Genomic DNA, 21032 nt, shown 5'->3' on the forward strand with positions numbered 1-21032 from the left:
TTCCTAATGTAAGCATTGAACCCTATACGAACCCATGCAAAAGTATTCACGTTCCCTCACTTTTCCACATTTTGTCACGCTACAAGAAACCACCAGATTTTATTGGGATTCTATGAGACCAATACAAAGTTGTATGTAATCCTGAGGTGGAAGGAAAATGGTCAAGTTGTTTACAAGTCGAAATCTGAAAAGTGTGTCCTGCATTTGTTTTCAGCCTCCTTGAATTAATATTGTAAATAAACTTTTGCTGCAAATCTCAGTCAGATTGCATAGAGAGCATCTATGAACAGATACCCAATTAGACTTAGGACTTTGACTGGTCCACTCTAACACATTACTATGCTTTGATCTGAGGTTAACTAGCACCCAGTTTCAAGTCTCTTCCAGCCTCTGACAATATTGCTCAGTATTTAGCTCCATTCATCTTTGCATCAACTTTGAATCAGATTCCCCAACCCTGATAAAGCAAAGCATCCCACTGCATGATACTGCCACCATTATGAATTCAGGGGAGGTGCAGTGTTAGTTTATCGCCACACTAAAGTTTTTGCTTGTGGCAAAATGCAAATCCGACTTCTTGTGTTTCTTCTTCTTCTCTTTCTTCTTAAGGTAAAATAAATGTATTCAGCTTTAAGTCTTTGTTATCTTATCTGTGTTCATGTGTATTCATGCAGGAGTGAAAAGCATGCTGGATAAGATTGGGAATGAGATCACCGCCTTCTCCAAGATGTTCCCAGTGGAATCCTCTCTTGCCAATTTCACCATATTTCTCAACGACAGACACAAGGTCATCGAGTCGTTTTACCCCCAGGTCGACCAAATGGACTTCTACAGGTTTGTGAACCTTGTCCCAACAATATGTTTAAATGGATATTGTCTTTGTACCGATCAGCTGAAACTAGTTTTGATTTGTGATTTCCTCAGACAGGATTTGTTTCCTGCAACAAATGCAGAAAAAATACCGAAGTTATGAGCATCCATCATTTCTTTAACATACGAGGACTCTGAATCTTTCCTAAAATTATGTTTATCTAATGAGAAAGCCATGACAACTTATGACCAAGACTCCTTTAAAAGAACTAGATCAAATTGTGGGTGCTAGATTAAGAAGTAAAGAGTAATAAATTTGTGTTTCTGTGCTGCAGGTGGATCGCCTGCGTGACGTTGCTCTGCACAGTCGTCCTGATTCTGGCCTTCAACATGCTCGGCCTGCTCTGCGGCACCTGCGGCTACGACAAGCAGGCTTCCCCAACGACACGCGGCTGCCTGTCAAACACCGGTGGAAACCTGCTGATGGCGTACGTTGCCATGACAACACTCTTTTCTTTCAGAATGAGCTTTGAAGTGGCTGTGAACCATTTAACCTGTCTGCTCAAACCCCAGATTATAGACTGTGGTCTTCAGCAATGACAGTCAAAACTATCACTAGTTAGTACAACTTACCATTTGTTTCTTTTTTTTAAATCAAACTGTAAAAACATGCTAATTTTTGTAAAGGATAACAGTTTGGACAAGTTATTTAGGGATAAATCTATTTTTTAAGAGTGCAATATTAACACAGATATTCACATTTACTTGCCACTGTATCTATAGGCCTATCCCCTAAAACCTTTTTTTGTGTTTATTACCTTTTTTCCTTTGCTTACCAGCCAAAAATCAAAATTAGAACATGTAGAGACAATTTTGAAAACTGATCAAATTCAATTTAGTGATAATTTTGACTTTTGCTCGTTCAGTGGCGTGGGCTTCTCTTTTATCTTTGCCTGGGGGCTGATGGGCGTCGTTACCACCCTGTTTGTTGTTGGAGGCAACGTGGAGAAGCTGATGTGTGAACCTCTGGCTAACCGACAGCTGTTCAAGGTACTGAAGAGAGAAATCTTCCTTCATGAGCCTCCGGCTCCCTGCCTCTATCTTGTTTCTTACTATATCTGAACAGAATAGTGATGTACAATGGACTAAATAGTTGCTCTGTTGGTGCACATTTTATTTGTGCAGATCATAGATACACCATTCCTGGTTCATCCGGAAAAAAGGAATTTCCTTCCTGGGATGCTCTTCCAGAATCCAAACATCGACTTGACCCTGGGCAGCATGTACAGGTGCAAAAAACTCATTTTGTTCATTTGTTTTGTGAAGATAACAATCTTTAAGTTTTATAGATTATTGTTTTCTGTATCAAATTTAGTTTCTTTTCAATTTCATAAACAAGAAAAAGCCAAATCATGACGGGCACGGAACAAAACTAACAGAGTAGGGAAATTGTTTAAAACAGGCTTTACATTAGCTGGCCAAAAATGCAAGAAAATAGTCCAAAAAACCCCAAAACAGAACTAAAAGGATCAAAAACCAGCAGAAGAGCCGAAGGATACGTAGGACTTCATTATCTATCCAATTTACTAGACGATGAAAATCAGAACTTTTAAATTCCCATAAATTCCTTAAGCAAATAGAGAGCTTTTGGCCAGAGATGCACTGTTCAAGCTGTAATTGGTCTTTAACTGGCCTACACTGATTTCCTGTGGACTGCAAATTTGGACAATTCTGATTTTATTTTCCGAGGACTGTAACACATGCATGATTAATTCTGTAAACTTAGTTTTGATTCAAAAATTAAATGTGACAAACATTAACTATGAAATAAAACATGTGACGTGTCCTTGGTAGAGATGGTAGCTTTGAATCCAACAGATAATGAAAGAAATGTTTATCCCCATATTTTATGCATCAAAGCCTATATAATCAAAGCTGATCTGTTATTTTACAAAATTAAAAGTAAAAGTGCATCAAGGAACATGATGTTTATTGATACATTTACAGATACAAAAGTAGTAGTTTTCAGGTTTGATGCATTTAATTAACAGAAAGAAACATGAGATGTTTCAGTAGCTGACCTGCTGGTCACCGAGCGCAGCCAATCACAGGAAGACTCATTGGTGCATTAATAATTGATCAATAATTGATAAACTGATTGGTGCATCAATAATTTCTGCTTTCATTTTACGTGAAAAATGAAATAATTTATGTCGGCTTTTTTTTCAAAGTTTTGGGAAAATAAATCATGCACACATAAGCCTGTGGAGGTTTTTGGATAAATGCTACTTAGCAGATAAAAACGGGTGGTTCTGTGATTTCATTGTGTACTGGGTCAAAATGGTTCAGAAACTGGCCAAGAAATCTTTAGAATTGCATCTTAAAGTCTGAATAATGTAATGAAATTTTGGCAGGAACTTTGAGATTCAGTGTGTAATGACATGATTTGTCCAACAGGGAGTGCTATGAGAACAACGGCCTTTATCACGCTCTGCAGCTGGAGAACATCTTCAACATTAACTCGTTCCTAAACAGGACCGTGGTGAGTGTTTCCGTTTAACTTTTTCTGATTAGCTGATGAGGGACAATGGTTGGGATCTAACTCATTTGTTTCTGATGTCTGCTTCACAACAGTACAACAAAGACCTGGCCAAGGTGTTCGAAGGAGTCCAGGTGGACCTGAAGGACATCTCGCTGCTGGACCGGGCCAGCAGAGATAACCTCATGAACTTTGCCAACTCAGGTGTTGGAGAGATCGACTATCCGGCTTACCTGGCAGAGGTAATCTGTCTATAAAAGAGACAGAGAAATACTTTTGTTTATGTAGGGTCTTTTTTTTTTTTTTTTTCTGTGTCGCTGTCATGTGAAAAAGAAAATTTTTATATCTGTTAATGTATTTGTGGCAAAAAGTACATCCTTGCTGCTTACGAATAAAATTAAGAAGGAAAATAGAAGCTCAGTGCTGCTAATTATAAATGTTTCTGATTAATTGATCATCACCAGTGTGACCACCCCTATAAAAACAATAGTTTTGGCAGTTTGCTACTCTGGTGCCTACATGTGTGTGTTAACACAATGAGAAGATGGAAATACATCAGCGTTGACCTTAGAGAGGTAACTGTTGCTGCCCATCAATCTGGGAAGGGTTATAAGGCATTTTCTAAACAATTTGAAGGCAATCATTGCTGGAAAACATTAAGCTGACAATCTTCCCAGGAGTGAATATCCTGGCAAATGTTTCCCAATTTCTGACTATACTGTGTTCAGAGGAATTGCAAAAAACCCTAAGAGCTTCATCTCAAACTCTGCATGCCTCAGTTAGCATGTAAAATAATAAAGTTAATGACATTACAATAAAAAAGAGACTAAACAGTATGGCTTCTTTGCCAGGAGAAAACCTCTTCTCTCTAAAAAGCATCTGGCAAGAACAAAGGTTTTCAAAGTTGCTTCTGAATGGGACACAAGACGTTGTTAACAATGTCCTGTGGACAGATAAGACCAAACCTCAGATGTGTCCTCATAATTCATACTGCCATGTTTGAAGATCACCAAACACAGCATGTCAGCACAAATACAACAATCCATCAAGCACAGTGTTGGAGATGTGATGATTTGTGATTGTCGTTGGTCAACAATGAACTCCTAATGTCAAGAAAATCTTTTAGACAGCGCAAGATCAACTAGAAAACTGGTTGATGCCCCATTTTGGGTCATCATGTTGATAGCCCAAACTGGATCATCAACATGGCAAAGATCTTAAACACAGCAGCAAATCTACAACATAACGATTGAACAAGGGAAGAATCAAAGTGCTGCAAGGGTCTAGTTAAAGTCCAGACTTCATCCTGATTGAAATGTCTGGGTTGGATGTAAATGAAAGCTCTTCAAAAACAACAACTTTAACTTTGTTAAAGAAGAGTCGCCTGAAATCCTCTACAGTGATGTCAGAGACCAGTAAAGTCCTGCAGAAAAGTCCAGCTTCTCCAAGCTACTGGATCATTGGGCGTCTTTATCTTTCTCCCCATTTCAGACCAGAGAAGGCTAAATGTTAATTATTTTATACAATATCTTCAATTATCTTTTTTTGTCACACTCCAAATGTTACTTCTTGGTAGGAGGTTGATAGTAACAAATTAGAACATGCATAATAAACATTTGTTTGCTTTTATTATTTTATTTCATGACAAAGAGTTGGATTTTTGCTGATGCCACTAATGAAAGGGTAATCCTGTTTCCAGGTAAATAAGGGAGTCACGGTTGTCGATCTGCTGTCTTTCTGTTCCGACCTGGAGGATCAGGCCGACCAGCTGGTGAGTCCGGATTTCACTGCGTGAACACCAGCAATGACGCTGCTTTTATTAGTAAAATAAAACTTCAATTGAAGGCATATATCTCTGAAGATCTGTGGACATACGGAGGGAGACATAATTAGATACTGACGCTGATTTTTTTCCTTTTTACAGGAAAGATAGAATTTAAACCAAAACTCTAGAATAACAAATAAAAGTTAAACATGTATTTAGTGTACCCATCCACAATCCATTTTCAGATAAATGACTTTATGGTACCTAGCCTTGTCCTTTAAGGTGGAAAAACAGAAAAACAGACCCAGTGTTGTGTTGGATTTGTGTTTTATTCTCTCCTGCAGTCTTTGCACACATAAACCTTATTCTATAATGGCTGACCTTCCAAAACAGTGGCTCTCGAATTTTTTAATAGCTTCCATGGAAAATAAACTTTTCTGCTTTTAGACTACGTTTGTAACTACGGTTCATTTTTACCCTCTTATTACACAGATGAGATAAATGATGTAAAAGTGAGCTGCGTTACATTTTTTCTCTCCACATAGTATAACAACCCCATAATACCCCATAATATGAACACCTGTGGGTGGTTATTGTACTTTTGAATGTCAGTTCTGTGTTTTGCGTCATGTTCTTTCAGGGTCTTTAAAACAATGTGCAGCTTCTGCAGTCTTATTCATCCTGCATAATTTGTGTATGTTTTTAAAGCCGCGTGGAGCTTTGGAGAATGCCCTGAAGGGACATGCCAGCAGCATCAGAGCCATCCACAGGGAGCAGGTGGTGCCTTTGGAGCAAGCGATGGTAAGCAACCAAAACCTGGACTTCTTGAATATGGAGTAAGGGCTCCCTTTTGCACCCCAAATTTCACTTTAAAATACTAAGCTAAAGACAAACAAAGACAGTTTAATGATGGAAAAAGTTGCACGCTGACATGATTTTGATTTGTGTAAAGCACTGCAGTATATTGTAGTCACATTTATTTTCCAATACAGACTCCTCTAAATCCTCCTCTAACTTCTTCTTTCCTCCCTTCTTTCACTGTTGCGTAACAGAAATATGTCAGAGCGCGGGTAAGCTGCTGCGTGGTGTTTTCTGTCTGTGCTTGCTGTAACAACGTGGGTCATGTGTTCCTGTGACAGTAGCAACATGTTTAACAGAGTAGCTCTGGGTGACACTCGGGTGTTTAGGTCTGCATTTGTTAGAAAAATAAACCTGGAAACGGTTTGTGTTTGTGTCTCCTCGTGCAGAGCACCCTGAGCCAGAGCATCAAACTGCTGCAGAGGACATCCAACGACCTGCCTGTGAGTAAAACTGTCCAAATACAAGCAGCTTTAGCTCGATCAGCTGATCGGGTTTATATGAACGGTTTTCTTCTTTGTGTCTCAGGTGAAAGTCACTAATATCCTGAGCGCCATCGATGCAGCGGAGTATCTAATCACTCACAACGCCTCACATGTTGTGAAACAGGTACCTTCAAACAAACCTTCAAAAGACTTGCAAATAAAAACCTTCTTAGTCGAGGTTATAGGAAGGGTATTGAAGTGCACACTCTGAACTTCTTTTTGTGCCATTTGTTTTATTTATGTTTTATATCCTTTAAATTTCTTTGTAATTTGTAATTTCCCAGTTGTTGCCTTTTTCTTATCTTTCGTAACATGTTTAATTGTCCATTTCTTCTTCTAAAGTACTTTTGTTGTACTAATAGTATATTCAATACTGTTCATTAGTTTCTTTGTATTTTGCTTCCAAAGAGAAATACAACCTGGATTTCAACCTGGATCAATTCTTCTCCATGCTTTCTGAAGGACTTTTAAGCTTTGTCTTTAACTGATGATTCATTCGTTTTCTGTCCAGTTCTTGGACCTGACAATGAAATGTGAAGAGCAGGAGCTCCTGAAAAGATTAAGAAAGTAGAAATGTGAAGAACAACATTAGATGTGTCAAACCTTTCTAAAACAGATTAACACTACCTGAATACCTGACCCAGGAGCTGAGAGATGCCTCATCCTTCCACCAAATTTTCAGCTCATCAGTCAACCTACGTCAACCTATTTCACTGTTGGTATTTTTCATAGATTCATAGATAAATAGGTGTAAATTGAATTTTGGGACAGTTTCCTGGTGATAAAGTACCCTCAACGCATTCAAGAAGTATCTGTCTAAGGCTTCCATTTGTACAGAATATGCTGCTTTATGTAAATAGCCCTAGGTCAAAGGCTTAGAGGGGCTGACATGGCAGGGGAGTTGCTTCTGTCTTGTGAATAATTATTTGTCAACTTGGGGGCACTCATAGACTGTATACAGAGAACTGAACTTTCATCCCAAGATGGTCAGGTGCTATTAACAATAGAAAAACCCAGCAAGATAGTGATGCCATGGCAAAAAGTAACTTAGTCTTTCTTTTCTCAGCAGCACGCTGTAAATTTTACACCCTTCATCTCATTACACACACAGCATATGTAACAGTGGCACATCATAAGCAATATACAAGCTTTATATATGTGACATGACTTTGTATTTTTCTAAAAGCATTTAATTTCTTTGCTTTTAAACTGCATTCAACTCATTTTTCGTTATGCCAGCATGTGTGGCTTCCTCTCTGAGTTTCCTGTAATATGCAGGAGGAACGCTGTCTCATCCTCTAAGTTTAGGAGTCTTTTTTATGCCTGAATGATTTGTAGATGAGAATGAAACAACTCAATATTTAAACAAACCTTTGTCTAAAAATAGTCAGGCACTCTGCTGAAAAAGCAGCAAAACGTCCAAAGAACTGTTGATCAAGACCTCTTTAAAGAAGAAGAAATGCCTGACTCTTTGGAAGGGAAATATAAATTCAGAAGGACGACTCTTGACTTTTTGCATCATATTGTACACATAAAGAAGTAAACTAGGTGGACAAAAATAATAATACATTAAATTAAAACCTCTTATTTTAAACTGTCAATTAAGTGTTTTTATTTTTCTTTCTAAAGATGTCTTACAATATATTCCCATTTTGCATTAAACCATTAGTAAAAGTCATTTTTAAAGGCAGGTTTTTAATTAATAATAATGTTCTACAGAAACTTTAATGGTAACGTTGAAACCTTTTACCATGTCAATAAAGCCGTCTCATTTTTCAAACACGTTTCTCTGCTGGTTTGCAGGAGACGAAGGTCTTTGTGCAAAGCCTGGAGGGATACTTCAAGCAGTACACTGAATGGGTTAAAAACTCAGTGAGTATTTTTCAAATCTTTTCACAGGTTTCTGTTCACTTTTCAATTGATTGAGTCAGGACAGGGAACATGCACAAAGGCCCACTGTATAGACAGTGTGCCAGTTCTAATGGACTTCCTGTAGTTGATTCAGTTTAACGAGATGTTATGGTGTTGGCAAATAGCAGCCAGTCCAGGGATTTCCTGGGACACTTTATCCATGTATTTAAGTTGGCTTCAGCAGGAACAGAACAAATACTCTGGGAGTCAACTGTGCATATATTGTGTGTGCCCTTGTCTCCTGCAGCTAACTGCAGAGGTAGCCCAGTGTAAACCCATCAGCAACATGGTGGACAGCATGGAGATAGTGGCGTGCAGCTTCATCATCGACTCAGTGGTAAGATCTCACTGTGTGTGTTCACAGTATGTCCGACTGCCAGCTGAAAAAATATCAAAGGCTCTTTGATGTTTTAGAGCAGCTCCGGGTTTTGGGAGCAGACTCAGTTAGGAACAGGATGCTCGCACACGGAGATGGGAAAGGAAAAAGTGTTTGGAGTCAGGGCGGTGTCTCACATGAGCGTAGATCGTCCACTGTTTTCACTCCGAGCCCCACTGAGCAGTTTATCTTTTCCGTACTTTTACAGCACCTCTTTTATATTTAGAAACATTTAGCTGCAAAGATGAGTTGTTGCACCATTGAATAAAGTGGTTGGAAACTGGACACCTCCCTCCTCCTTGTTCTGCAAGAGACTAACAATTACAGAGTCGTCTGCAAATTTTATGATAAACCTCAACTTCATTTGGCTCTGACACTCATTGGTGTAGAGCATAAACAGCAGGGGTGATAACACACACCCCTGGGGAGTGCCAGTTGAGCACATCAATAGTTTGAAAAACCGTTGTTGATGCATGTTCTCTGTGACCTCTGTGGCAATAAGTCCACCAGCCAACAAGAGATCAGTCGGTATGCGAGCCAGGATGTGGGGCGACATGCAGTTGAAGGATGAAGAGAATCAATGAAACACAGACCTGCATGTGCTTTCATGCGCTCAAGATGCTTAACAACAAGATCCAACAATCTAGCAGTAGCATCCTCAACCCCTTTCTTTGCCTGATAAGCAAACTGAAAGGGGTCAGTTTTGCTCTGCACCATCCGCAATAGTTCCCTCTTCACGATCTTCGGTGATTTCATCACTAAGGATGTTCGTGCCACTGGACGATTATCATTCAGGGATTTAACCTTGACTGCTGCTATAACAATAGATTCCTTCCATATTCTTTTGAAAGTGACAGAGAATGAAAGATGAATGTAAAGATGCCGCACAAGAAAGGAGCACAGTTCTGAAGTAAGCAGCCACTAATACGATCAGACCCATGACTTTTCCTAATATTTGTGTGTTGTCTGCCTCTTGGTATTCTGCTGTATTATTACCTCTGATTCCTTCATTAGTGGACAGCACAGTGAGATATAAGCTTTGAAAATCTACTTGTATTTTTTTTATTTTATGTATTAGAGGGTCAGCCAGTTTGCATTGAATTGTTTAATAATGAATTTATTTTGCCCGTGAATTTGTTTTCCAGAACACATTTTGGATGGGTTTGGGAGCCTGCTGCATCCTTCTGATTCCCAGCATCATCTTTTCCGTCAAACTGGCCAAATACTACAGACGGATGGACACAGAGGACGTCTTTGAAGAGTGAGTCCAGGAAAACATTTTGCACCTTTAGCTACAGATGACCATATGTTCACTTCTGCTTTCAGAGATTCAGGGTATTTTCTTGTGCAGCTCAAATCAAAACTAATCCATCATATTCTGTCTCTTTCCATCATTATTCTTCTTGGATTGCTGATTCTCCTCACGTTCGATCCTGGTGTTTCTCCAGCTACTCTTACCCGTGGCTTGTCACACTTTAATGTCTCTCAGTTTTTCATGCTCCTTTTCTGCCTTTTTCCTTTTATCTGCATGTTTTGTAATGGGACATTTTGGACCACATCACACCTTTCCGACCTGTTTTCTGCCACTTCTCAACGTCAGCTTCTCTTTGGATTTATTCACTCCTTTTAGCTTCATGGGGTGTTCCTATTGTCATTCCCATCTTCACCCCGCTCCATCTTGTGTTGCAGTAGGGCTGAAACAGGTAATCGTGATGAACAGGTGTGTGATATCAGTGGAAACGTCGCTCCGCTCAGGTATGAGCTGTGCTCTATTTAAAGCTCTGCTCGTCTGCATGCAGCCGGGTTAATTGGTGGAGAGAATTTCATCTGCAGCCCAGAAAAGGTTTAATAAAATATTTTTTGAAGAAAATTAATAAGGACTTCCTCGTGTATGTGTGTGTGTATGTTTAGCTCTCCCTATAATGACACACTGACTTGGTTCCCTCGGGCCTCAGCTCCACCAGGTGAATGGTGACCTATTGGATCGCTCTTCCTTGTTAGAGGTATTTACAACCGGTGAAATCCCTCATCTAACTCTCACCTAACTACACTAACTGTCTATGAACCACTGAGCATCACACCATCCTCAGTTTGGCTTCATTATGCTGCTCAGACACATCTTTCATCATTACCTTTTTTTGTTCTAATATTTCTTCTCATCCTTCTTAATCTTTTCAAGTGAAAAGCCAAAGAAAAACAAAGTTTCAGTTTGATCCTGTCATACATCTGCCATCCACCATGATGCAACAGTGTCCCTCATTACATTTTACAGACATTGCTGTGCTAAAGTCTAAAACTGCTTCAGTTTTGGTTTTTTTTTTTTTTTGCTTCTCTCTGGTTTTTGTTTAAACGCTGGTCTTTTTAATTCAGTGAGTCAAATGTAAGATGGTGCATCTTTGTCTAAAAAAAAAAAATAATCATTAAAAGTGGACAAGTGGAGGACAAAAGAAAAACCATCTCGAGCAAATGAACAGTATCTAAAAGTTGCCTCTTTAAGATATAGGAAACAAAACCCAGCCAAGAAATCATAAAGAACCTGAGGTGTTTAACAGGAAATAGGTCTTGAGAACTAATAAATACTGTTTAATGTCTGTCAAACTGGGCTATCTTTGGGATTTGTTAAACATTTTACTAAATATATTGGAAAAATAATTGCCTTTAAAAGTGGCCCTTTGCTAATTGTGCATTTTCTATCGAACCCTGTTGATCCCTCAAGGTAATGACGCATAAAAAGCTAAAAAAAAACATCTAACAGAACAATTTAGAAAAAGTAGATCTTTAATCTGTACAGCAGGGAACAAAATCCCAAATTGAGAAACAATTGTAGAAACAATTCACTGATCTTCATATAGAAGAAACTTTAAAGAAATTAGTCATGAGTCACAACTTTTGTAGAGCGAACTTGTAAATTAGCCATTTTAGAAGGGCTTAAATGTCTTTCATTTAATTTTTAATGCTTGAAAAGCTAGAAGGACTAATTCAGGCGAGAGTTTTTTAAATAATTCTTCTTGAGCTTCAGTGTAATTTGTCCTGTTACCACCTCCTACTGTTCCTCCTTTGGATTGTGCTGTCTCTAGATGTTTCAGCATTTGGACACAGAGAGTAATGGTGGTCTATGCCTTTCTTCTCATACTCAGAATTTTTACACAAAAATGACATTTTGCAGTGATCATCAGCGTTGTGGACTTCCAGACATTTCCTGCAGGCTCCCAACTTCCGCACTGCATCCTTCTTCTCTGTAAAATTAAGCACACGGAATTTCTTACAGAAGTATAGCTTTTTTCTGTGTTTGATGTCCCCACAGACAACACACCCTGATGTATGACTGCTTGACTGGTTTGAGGTTCTAGTCCTTGCTTGCCTCTGCTCGGGTCGAGTTTCTTCTCTCTGTGAGTCCTCATCCCTCTGTTGGTCGAGCTGCTCATAAATACTCTCCTGACTCTTGAGGAGGGCCAGAAGATTGTCAAAGCGCTTCTCTGGTTTATTACTTATCCTCTCAGCTGCAAAGAGAAGCCACTCTTTCTTCAATGCATCAGGAAGTTTGCTTTCAATGGACTTTGTCACTAGAGGATTTTTTAAAGCGTCAGTGTCCCCAAGGTCCTTTAGATCTTCTAGGGCCTTTTCAATACCTTGGATTAGCTCAACAATTCTCTTTGGCTGGTGACTTTTGACATGTGGAAATCTCTGGAGCTCCTCAACTATTTCAATTGCAACAGCTGGTTGGGATCCCAACCTGTTCTCCAGTACACGAAAAATGTCATCTGCTGTTTTATAGGTCACCAGTCGAAGCTCTCTTATTCTTTTCTCATCCAAACTGTCAATGAGCTGGAACTTTTTTACTTCTTTTGAACCGGTGGGTTCTCCTTGACTCTGAAGAGCCTCCCAGTCTCTTTTCCAGAGATGAAAATCTCGCCTGATGCCAGTTAACTTGGGGAGGGAGGTTGGCTTCAATCTGATGGCTGATGTTGGGTAGCTGATGGGAGATGCGCTTGCAACTCTTCCAGCATCTTCTCTAGCCTTGGCTTCAATGAACTCTGCCTTTCTGGACATTAACTTTGGAACAATCTGCTCAAGCTCTCTTACACGCAAATGAAAATCCTTCTGCTCAGCTGGAGGGGCCCAGCACTTCCACTGTGTGTACTGCTCCTTTGCCTTCTTCACCAATCTTTCCATGTAGTCAAATATGAAGTCAAAAGCCTCTTTATTTCCACCAGAATCAAAAGACACCACACTCTTCACTTTCTCTTCTGCAGCTTTCACCACCAGTCAGTTCTTCTTCACCATAGTTTGTCCACAGTGTCTTCTGGACAAGGTCCTTCAGCTCCTTCAGCTTCACATTCACTTGAGGTTTTCTCAATGTCAGCCTTTTGCAGGTCACTCAACTGTGGAACTTCTCCAGAATCTTCTAAGTCTGTCTCTGCTAGATACTGAGCCTCCACATCTTCATTGGCTTCCATAACAAGTTTCTTAAAGCTGCATCTGAGCTCCTCTTCAGACATCATGGCATGCATTCGAACAATGTTGTTAGCCATCCGGGAGAATAATCGCTTTGCAGATTGTTTGTTTTAAGCTGCTCCAGTAGCTTTGAGTCAGCCATTTTGATTTCCAACAGGGTTTCTTCTTCAATCCTTCACCGGTTTTTCACTGTCAAGTGGCTCCCACTTTTGTTGGGCTTACACTGCAGGTTTCCCCCACTTGAAAAGGCAGCTTGCTTCAATAAGATTCAAACTGGATTTCACTCAATGACCCAGAAACAATTTTTCTTTTCTTTCTTTCCTTTATTTTTAAAGTTCACAGGTGGTCACAATAGGTGAAAAACCTTAAACACAAAGAAAACACAAAAGGGTTAAGCAAAAACCCAATAAACCACATTTAAATATGATCAAAATAATTAGCCCTTTAAATGATTATACATTTTTCTTGAAACTAAGTATAACATCCCAAATTAAACACCCAAAAATCAAACAAATATATTTAAAGCATTAAATATCAGTTTCTACATATATTCAAGTACAGTCTGCAGCTCACCGGCTCCTTCCTTTCCTTGAAACAAGCTTTCTCAGTCCTGCAGTGTCCATTTTCCAGCATCTCTCACACATTGTCAGCAGCTCGTGTGTTAGAGAGTACCTCCACACAATTCATTTAATCATCTCCACCTGGAGAAAACAGGCTGCCGCCACCAGGGTGGGAGACACACCCAGACCTGCACTCAGCCAGAAAGGGGCGGGGCCTGAAGCTCAGCTCAACAATGCTTTTGTGAAATTTCCTAACACTGCATAAACTGCTTTGATCAATTTCTTAGAGATTTTCAGGGTGGGTTTTTTTTTGTCACAAGGCTGCAGGTTGTTTAAAAAAAAAAAAAAAAAATCACCGCAGAAATATTTAACTGAAATAAATTATAATAATGGGTCTCAATCAGTCCAAGGATTTATTCTGCAACTTCCCAACGAGCCATCCTTATTTTAAATAAAAACGAAAAGAGGAAATCTGTGTTTGTTTCCAAAGATTTAGAATTTTCACCTCAAAGAAACAGAAGAATCAATGAGTTGGTAATAAATTAAATCAATAATTATATTTAGTGTTAATTAAGCTCATATCTTCTCAATAATGATTATTTAAGCAAAAAACAAAAATGAACAATGCTAGTTAGTCTTCACACTAATAGGTACATGTAAAAAATTCAGTAATGAGGGAATGAACATTCAAAGAATTGTTATTCGGATTATTAAAGAGCTTGTCAGTCTTTCAAAACCCTAAAGAAATTGATTTTATGTCGTAGTTCTGAGTACCATCTAAAAAAAGGGAGTTTAGGCCAACATTTGGAAAGTGAGAAGTGGGTCAAATCTGAGGTGTTCGCGTGCGACACACCTTGTTTGATTGTATTTCCTTCTTTCCTCCACAGTGGGCAGGAGAGCTGGAACTGATCTGTCCTTTAAAGGTGAGTGCTCACTTTTAAAGGTACATTTTTTCAAAGTGTTGACAACAGTTTAACAAACAGCTCCCCTCCTGTCCTTTTTCCAGGATCTCTGGGATTTTTTCCAACTTTTAGATCATCTAACGCTTCAGTGGAACAAAAGAAAGGGAATAAAAACCAACAATCAGGAACACTCCTTCAACTTGTTTTAACAGATCTCTGATGGCATCCTTCTAGCTTTTCACACTGTAGAAATCACTCTATTCCTACATAATAACACTGACTTAAAGCAAATTAAACTGCATGAACATCAGTTTTAAGGCAACAACTGAAGTGTAAATTTTTTTTACTTTCAAAACTTTTGAAAGTTTTATATATTTTGTTAATCTTTGTTTTATATAAAGTTAGTACTGTTTTTTTTTGGTAGATTTGTTGTTTGGTTGTTTTTTTTCTCACTGTGCATATTTGTATCATAGGGATGACTGCATAGATTTTTAAGTGAAAGTATAAGACAACACAGTCAGGCTTTGCTAATGGATTAGACACATCAGTGGTTATTTAGCACAAAATAAATGATTATTGTAATATACTACTTAAATTGTTAGAAGTTTAACCTAATAAAGGCTTTATGAGAAGTCTTTTTGATCACCAGAGCTATAACTTTTCTTCTAATCACCATGAATGTCTGCAAAAATACTCTTTTTGTTCCATCAAATCATTCTCCAGACAAAAGCCTAAAATTTGAACCCCAGGCTTTGCAAGTAATGGTACATTTCAGTTTACAACAACATTTAAATTGAGATTATATCTTTTATTTGCGATTATATAAACATGTTTTTGAATAGATCAAAGATTTTAGTTTTCTGTTTGTTCTAAACACGTAAAGTTTCAAGTTTTTAATAACATTCAGACACATTTTCTCTCAGCTAATCCTGCCAGGGATCACGAAGGAGATTCCCAAAATGTTGAAATATGCCTTTAAATACTAAACAAGTTAATTGGCAGCTTCAAAGTTTATCCCATAACAAGCAGGGAAAACTGGTGTGCACATATTTAGCTTGTTAGCATACTGTTATGCTAAACACATAGCAGTATTTCAGGACAGCTAGCACACAAAGGCAGCATAGCAGGCCGTTACTAGACCCTGTCGCCATGACGACAGAGGTCCAACGACCAAAGGATAATGTCGGGGTTTGTTCATAAGGTGCAGATCTGTGAATAAAAACTTCAGTTCAACAAGTCTTTGTTTGTGTTTCTTCCTTTTAAAGAAATCCAGAAAAAAAAATAACCTCGGGTGGTGCATGGCGTAGAGGTAAAGCGGGTAGAGCCGGCGCTCCATATACAGAGGCTGTTTGTTCTCCATGAAGCCTGACCTGAAGACCTTCGCTGCTTGCCAACCCCCCCCCCCCCCCACCACCCCTTTTCTCTCTGCCCATTTCCTGTCTGGTTAAAAACCACTAACCCTACAAAATCTTTAGGCAAGTAGCTATTTTCTTGTAGCCATTTCATGACCATTGAAGATCGGCACACATTGTTTTTTTCTGTTTTAAAGAACGATTGTATGCTGTATATATTTATACCCCAGGGAAACAGAAATTTGTGAATGACATATTAAAAATTACTAAACACAGATTTTAGCTTAAACAAGTTCCAGAAACATTAACCACATTCAACAGAGCAAATAGGTAAGAGCCTCCCATTGGATAATTACAGCATGGATGGAGTCATCCATAAAATAAATAAAAGATCTGCCCATAAATTTAAAATAGGGTTGACATCGTCCCTGTAACCACATGTAAAGGAGCAACAGTGGTAGTCAGGATGTGCATCTTCAAAGAACAATTATCAGACCACCCTTGGAAGCCATATTAAACAGTTGCCTTTGCTCTGATGGTTTCCAGGAGGCAGAAACTTTGCCGTCAAATTCATGCCTGGTGACGTATGAATCCCAAGAGGCCCCAAATGGGAGTGTTGCTGGAGGTCCATGTTGGGCTTTTCTAAGGATCTCAGCGAGAATCATCACTGCACAACTTTAAAGAGAGCTTAACATTTACCCAACATGAAACAAAACCAAAGACTGGTGGTCTTTTTATTGTTAGAACATGATAAGGACTACATTTATAGGTTATTAGGGCTAGTTTAGACATACATCAAATCCAGGCTTCGCTATACAGCCTCCTTATAGATTTCGTCTGGTTTCGTTCATATGTTTCAGAAGCAGAAAAAATGCAGATTGCAGTTTAAATTTATGGTTTTATTCATAAAGAGAAAACATTTTTTCAAGCCAACGTGGTCCTATGAGAAAAAGTTACCGTCCTCCATGTTTATCATGAATTAACAGTTTTTTGGAAAGAAGACATCCGTTTCAGAGCACACAAGACTCATGCAGGGACTCATCCAGGAGGTCACAAAAGAACCCAGAACAACATCTAAAGCACTACAGGCCCCACTTGCCTCAGTTAAGGTCAGTGTTCATAATTAAACAGTAAAAAAGAGACTGGGCAAAAATTGGCAATTATGAAAAAGTATGAAGTAGAAAACCAGTGCCGACAAGAAAGAGCATTAAAATCGTCTCTTATTTGCCAAAACACATCTAGATGATTTCCAAGATTTTTGGGATAATATTTTGCAAAACCTTTGGGAAGGTATTTTCCCTGCTACATCAGACACAAACCCCTATGATTTCAGGAACAGTACACAAAACATAACTAAAATCATTGGAAAACTCCCAGTTATCCAAGCTATCCATCTGATACTGAATTTTGTTTGATGATCTGAAAGATGTAAGCATGACAAAAAAGAAATCACTAAAGAGGCAAATCCTTTTTCAGCATTGTAGGTCCAAACTCCTGCTGCTCTCCTCATCAATGGTCCTCCTGTTTTCCCAACATCTGGCCTCACATGTGAGCCTCCCTCATGCCTCTAACTTGACTTTTCATCAGCTCCCCTTTTCCTCCTGTGGTTTCTGTCCCCTCCCCTCCTTCCAGCCATCTCGCCAATCATTTTCTAAATTTTAAACGTGCCGCACTTAGCTTATGACTGTGCGAGCAAGTGGAGGAGGAGTTTAAGTAAGTCTGAATCATGAATAAAACCATCTGTCAGCTTGTAAAGTAACATTTGCATGTTTGAGCTCCTTACACATCTTAAACCTTGGAGCGGTACCCGCAGCAGCCTATCTTTGCCATGAGGGCCAGGATGAAAATGATGATGCAGCTGTTGCTTTTGGTAGCAGCTGTCTGTAAGTCAAATGCTCAAAGCAACGACGGCAGCAATGACAGCAAGCAGCAGCAACCCAGCGTCTGGGATGACACCATCAGATTTGACACCAAGACAAAGGACTCATGCACCATGGCGGTGTCCACAGCAGGAAACTTTACACGTTTGCGTGTCTCCTGCAGAGCCCCAAGCCAGACTACAGGACGGTCCTACTACTGCGACTTCCAGGGCAAACCAACCCAATGCCGAGCCTACAACAACAGTCATCGGCACTACTTTACCCAGATGATGTGGGAGCTGAGGAAGCTGAAGAACGCCTGCCAGGGAGCCAAAATCTACCGCCCTCACATGTGCAGAAAATACTCTGATGAAGCTCAAATGACTTTTCTAACCTCCTGGCCCAAGAATTCAGCTCTCAAGCCTTCAAAGCCCATCCAGGAGCAACGTAAACCAGCAGCACCAGCACAGACCAAACCCACTGCTACTCATAAACCTGCGAAGCCGCAGCCTCAGACAGCTAAAACCCAGGTGGGCAAAAGCTCCCAGAGCAAGAAAGGCACCCCCAAGCTTGTGAAGACCACCACCCGTCCCACACAGGAGCCTGCAACCAGTGCGTCCCGCCTTGCTACAGAGTACTGCTGGAAGAGCTTCCATGGCCTCTGCAGCTACGTCATCAGCTGGTTCCAAAACTGAGATGCATGCAGGTGGGTAAAGGCTAAGCTAAGAGAGTGAGAAGTCAGAAGGAAAGGTTAATATCAAGTTGGTGTTTTTGTATATTACAAGTGTAAAATCAAATCCTAAGTAACCTTTTTGCTCTTGTTTCAGGTTGGAATTACTTACAACACAACACGTCTCCAGTCTTTGATATGTATGAAAGCATCTGGAAATATTTAATCAATAATCAAGAGCTGACTCCTCATCTTTCCAAGAAATATTGGACTATGTGGTTTGCATTATTTAAAAAATGTGTATAAAACACAATGAGCCAAAGAGACAACCTTACAGCGATGTGTTTCTGTTTTTAAATGATGTATCCCAGATGTCATCTGAATGTTTCAGCAGCATGCAGGTTTTCTGAGGAAGAGAATAAATTCAAGAGTGGTGACCTTTCATCTCCTGTGTTGCTCTGTTGATCCTGCAACATATGCTTAGACTCTTGTTTTTAAAGAAGTCTTTGTGTCCATCGCCACGGGCAGTAACAACATGTCTGCTGCCGGCCTGAGGAAGTTGTTAGTGGAGGCAGACACAATCAGTCACAGAAGATGTCTGAGCAGAGCCAAACACTCCTCTGTGTGAGCTGATGAATTGAGTCCACAAGAGCTGCCATGGAGGAACAGAGAAGGCCTGTGTGGAGGCTGCAGAGGACCAATGTGGCTGTTAATACATACACACACACACACACACACACACAAGCAGAAATAATCCAAGTGGTTGAAGGTCATACAAACACACGTTACTATTACAGTAATGTGGCCTGCCTACTTTAATACTGGATGCAGTTCGGAGTTCATCACCCAATTAGGATTCCATGTTTTTGTAAATCAGTACTGCCCTGGCACATGTAGGCAACCAGCTGCTCTAAATGGTATGCCTCATATGCCAAGACAGGATATGTGGTGGAAAAAAGACAACGAAATTACAGGGCACTTTCAAACCATTAGACGTTACTTTCAAAACTAGTGGTTTTACTAGTTTATAAGTTTACAGGGCAATTCTTTGTGAACAGAGCTTCCCCTGTAAGTTAGCACAAGGTTATTAGTTTCCTCATAATACAGTCTACAGTAAGTTTCTAAAAAAGTGTATGGTTCTGTGGTGTGGTTATCCATCCTGGAGGACAATGATGTTTTTTGTTTTTATTATTTTACGGATGGCCCAAGGGTGAAGAATAATGAGTGGTTTGGTGGTTTCTTTATCAGATTCTTGTTGTTTATTTCCTTGCTGTAATTGGAGGGGCTATAGCTGTGTTATAACATTTTATGTACTTTATCTTTGTTGCTTAGTTGTGCAACTTGTGGACCACTTTCCTTCACTTTGGGCATCTTTAGTATCTAAATAAGAATAATATATATTTCTGCCCTGTGTCATTACAAGCAGCCTCAAAAGCAGAAACAATCAATAAAAAAAAAACTTTATGCAGCTGGGATGAGGATCAGCTCCTCCAAGTCTGAGGTCATGGTTCTCGACCGGAAAAGGGTGGCTTGTCCTCTTCAGGTTGGAGCGGAGCTCCTGCCTCAAGTAGAGGAGTTACAGTATAACAGGGTCTTGTTCACGAGTGAGGGGAGAATGGAGTTGGAGGCTGACAGATGGATGCGGTGCGGTTCGTTGTTGTGACGAGAGAGCTGAGGTGAAAAGTGAAGTTCTCGTTTTACTGGTCGGTCTACGTTCCTACCCTCACCAATGTTCATGAACTTTGGGTCATGATCGAAAGAACGAGCTCCCAGATAAAAGTGGCTGAAATGAGCTTCCTCCACAGGGTGGCCGGGAACTCCCTTAGAGATAGGATGAGGAGTTCGGCCAACTGGGAGAAGCTCAGAGAAGAGCTGCTGCTCCTCCACATCGAGAGGAGTCAGTTGAGGGGGCTTGGGGATCGGTTCCAGATGCCTCCTGGATGCCTTCGAATGGAGGTGTTCCAGGCACGTCCCACCGGGAGGAGGTGGCCCAGGATGCGCAGGAGGGACTGTGTCTCTCAGCTGGCCTGGTAACGCCTCGGGCTCCCCCCAAAGGAGCTGGAGGAGGTTTCTGGAAAGAGGGAAGTCTGGGTGTCTCTACTTAGTCTGCTGACCCTGCGACCTGGTCCCGGATAAAGCGGAAGACGACAAGTATGTCTAAACTTTATCTAAAATAAAGGAATAATTTTTACAATGTTTGGACTGATGTTTTGGATATTCGTTTTTCTTTAGGAACTAAATTCTGTAAACCAGTTGAAGAGCTCTGGCTCACACGCAGAGAGAGAAAGTGGAAGGATAGACTTCATGTTTTATTAGAGTTTTTGAGAAGCTGCTTAGCTGACTATCAGGCCACTATTAAAAGTGCTAAGACTCGGTTTTATTCTGGTTTTGTGTCTGCTATCATTGATAAGCCTCATGTTCTTATGTAATTATCTTAAGATTCTTCTAAATCCTTGTGATCCATCTTATCTGGTTCCTTCTACTTCTGTG

The 21032-nt window shown here is 39.9% G+C and overlaps 3 protein-coding genes across 18 annotated transcripts in view; 2 read left to right on the forward strand and 1 right to left on the reverse strand.

The window, feature by feature from the left end:
* prom1b (prominin 1 b) overlaps positions 1-15898 on the forward strand; it is a 42383-nt gene extending 26485 nt beyond the window's left edge. For 4 of the 14 annotated variants that reach the window (XM_047365722.1, XM_047365721.1, XM_047365727.1 and 1 more), the window contains 18 exons: positions 675-834; positions 1146-1298; positions 1737-1860; positions 1996-2099; positions 3268-3352; positions 3445-3591; positions 5049-5120; positions 5823-5915; positions 6167-6184; positions 6362-6415; positions 6501-6581; positions 8261-8329; positions 8616-8705; positions 9890-10005; positions 10434-10499; positions 10656-10747; positions 14647-14682; positions 14766-15898. In XM_047365722.1, coding sequence (XP_047221678.1) covers positions 675-834; positions 1146-1298; positions 1737-1860; positions 1996-2099; positions 3268-3352; positions 3445-3591; positions 5049-5120; positions 5823-5915; positions 6167-6184; positions 6362-6415; positions 6501-6581; positions 8261-8329; positions 8616-8705; positions 9890-10005; positions 10434-10499; positions 10656-10719 — 1496 coding nt within the window. In that variant the 3' untranslated portion in view covers positions 10720-10747; positions 14647-14682; positions 14766-15898. The other 10 variants (XM_047365725.1, XM_047365723.1, XM_047365729.1 and 7 more) reach the window with 6 other exon arrangements.
* LOC124868446 lies at positions 11505-14628 on the reverse strand. Of its 3 annotated transcripts, none has more exons than XM_047365739.1 (2): positions 13773-14628; positions 11505-13563 (listed from the first exon to the last, which is right to left on the reverse strand). In XM_047365739.1, exon 2 carries the CDS (start codon positions 12915-12917, stop codon positions 11778-11780), a length of 1140 nt encoding a protein of 379 aa, XP_047221695.1. In that variant the 5' UTR covers positions 12918-13563; positions 13773-14628; the 3' UTR covers positions 11505-11777. The 3 variants fall into 3 exon arrangements, with proteins under 3 accessions (XP_047221695.1, XP_047221697.1, XP_047221696.1); XM_047365741.1 differs by having other exon boundaries at positions 13759-14628; XM_047365740.1 differs by having other exon boundaries at positions 13745-14628.
* A 1616-nt stretch (positions 15899-17514) lies between the features above and the next one.
* Positions 17515-18986, forward strand: fgfbp2b (fibroblast growth factor binding protein 2b). Its single transcript, XM_047365742.1, has 2 exons — positions 17515-18578; positions 18700-18986. Exon 1 carries the CDS (start codon positions 17842-17844, stop codon positions 18565-18567), a length of 726 nt encoding a protein of 241 aa, XP_047221698.1. The 5' UTR covers positions 17515-17841; the 3' UTR covers positions 18568-18578; positions 18700-18986.
* The last annotated feature ends 2046 nt before the right edge of the window (positions 18987-21032 follow it).

Source organism: Girardinichthys multiradiatus, chromosome 5, assembly GCF_021462225.1.
Source record: "Girardinichthys multiradiatus isolate DD_20200921_A chromosome 5, DD_fGirMul_XY1, whole genome shotgun sequence".
Classification (NCBI taxonomy): Eukaryota; Metazoa; Chordata; class Actinopteri; order Cyprinodontiformes; family Goodeidae; genus Girardinichthys; species Girardinichthys multiradiatus.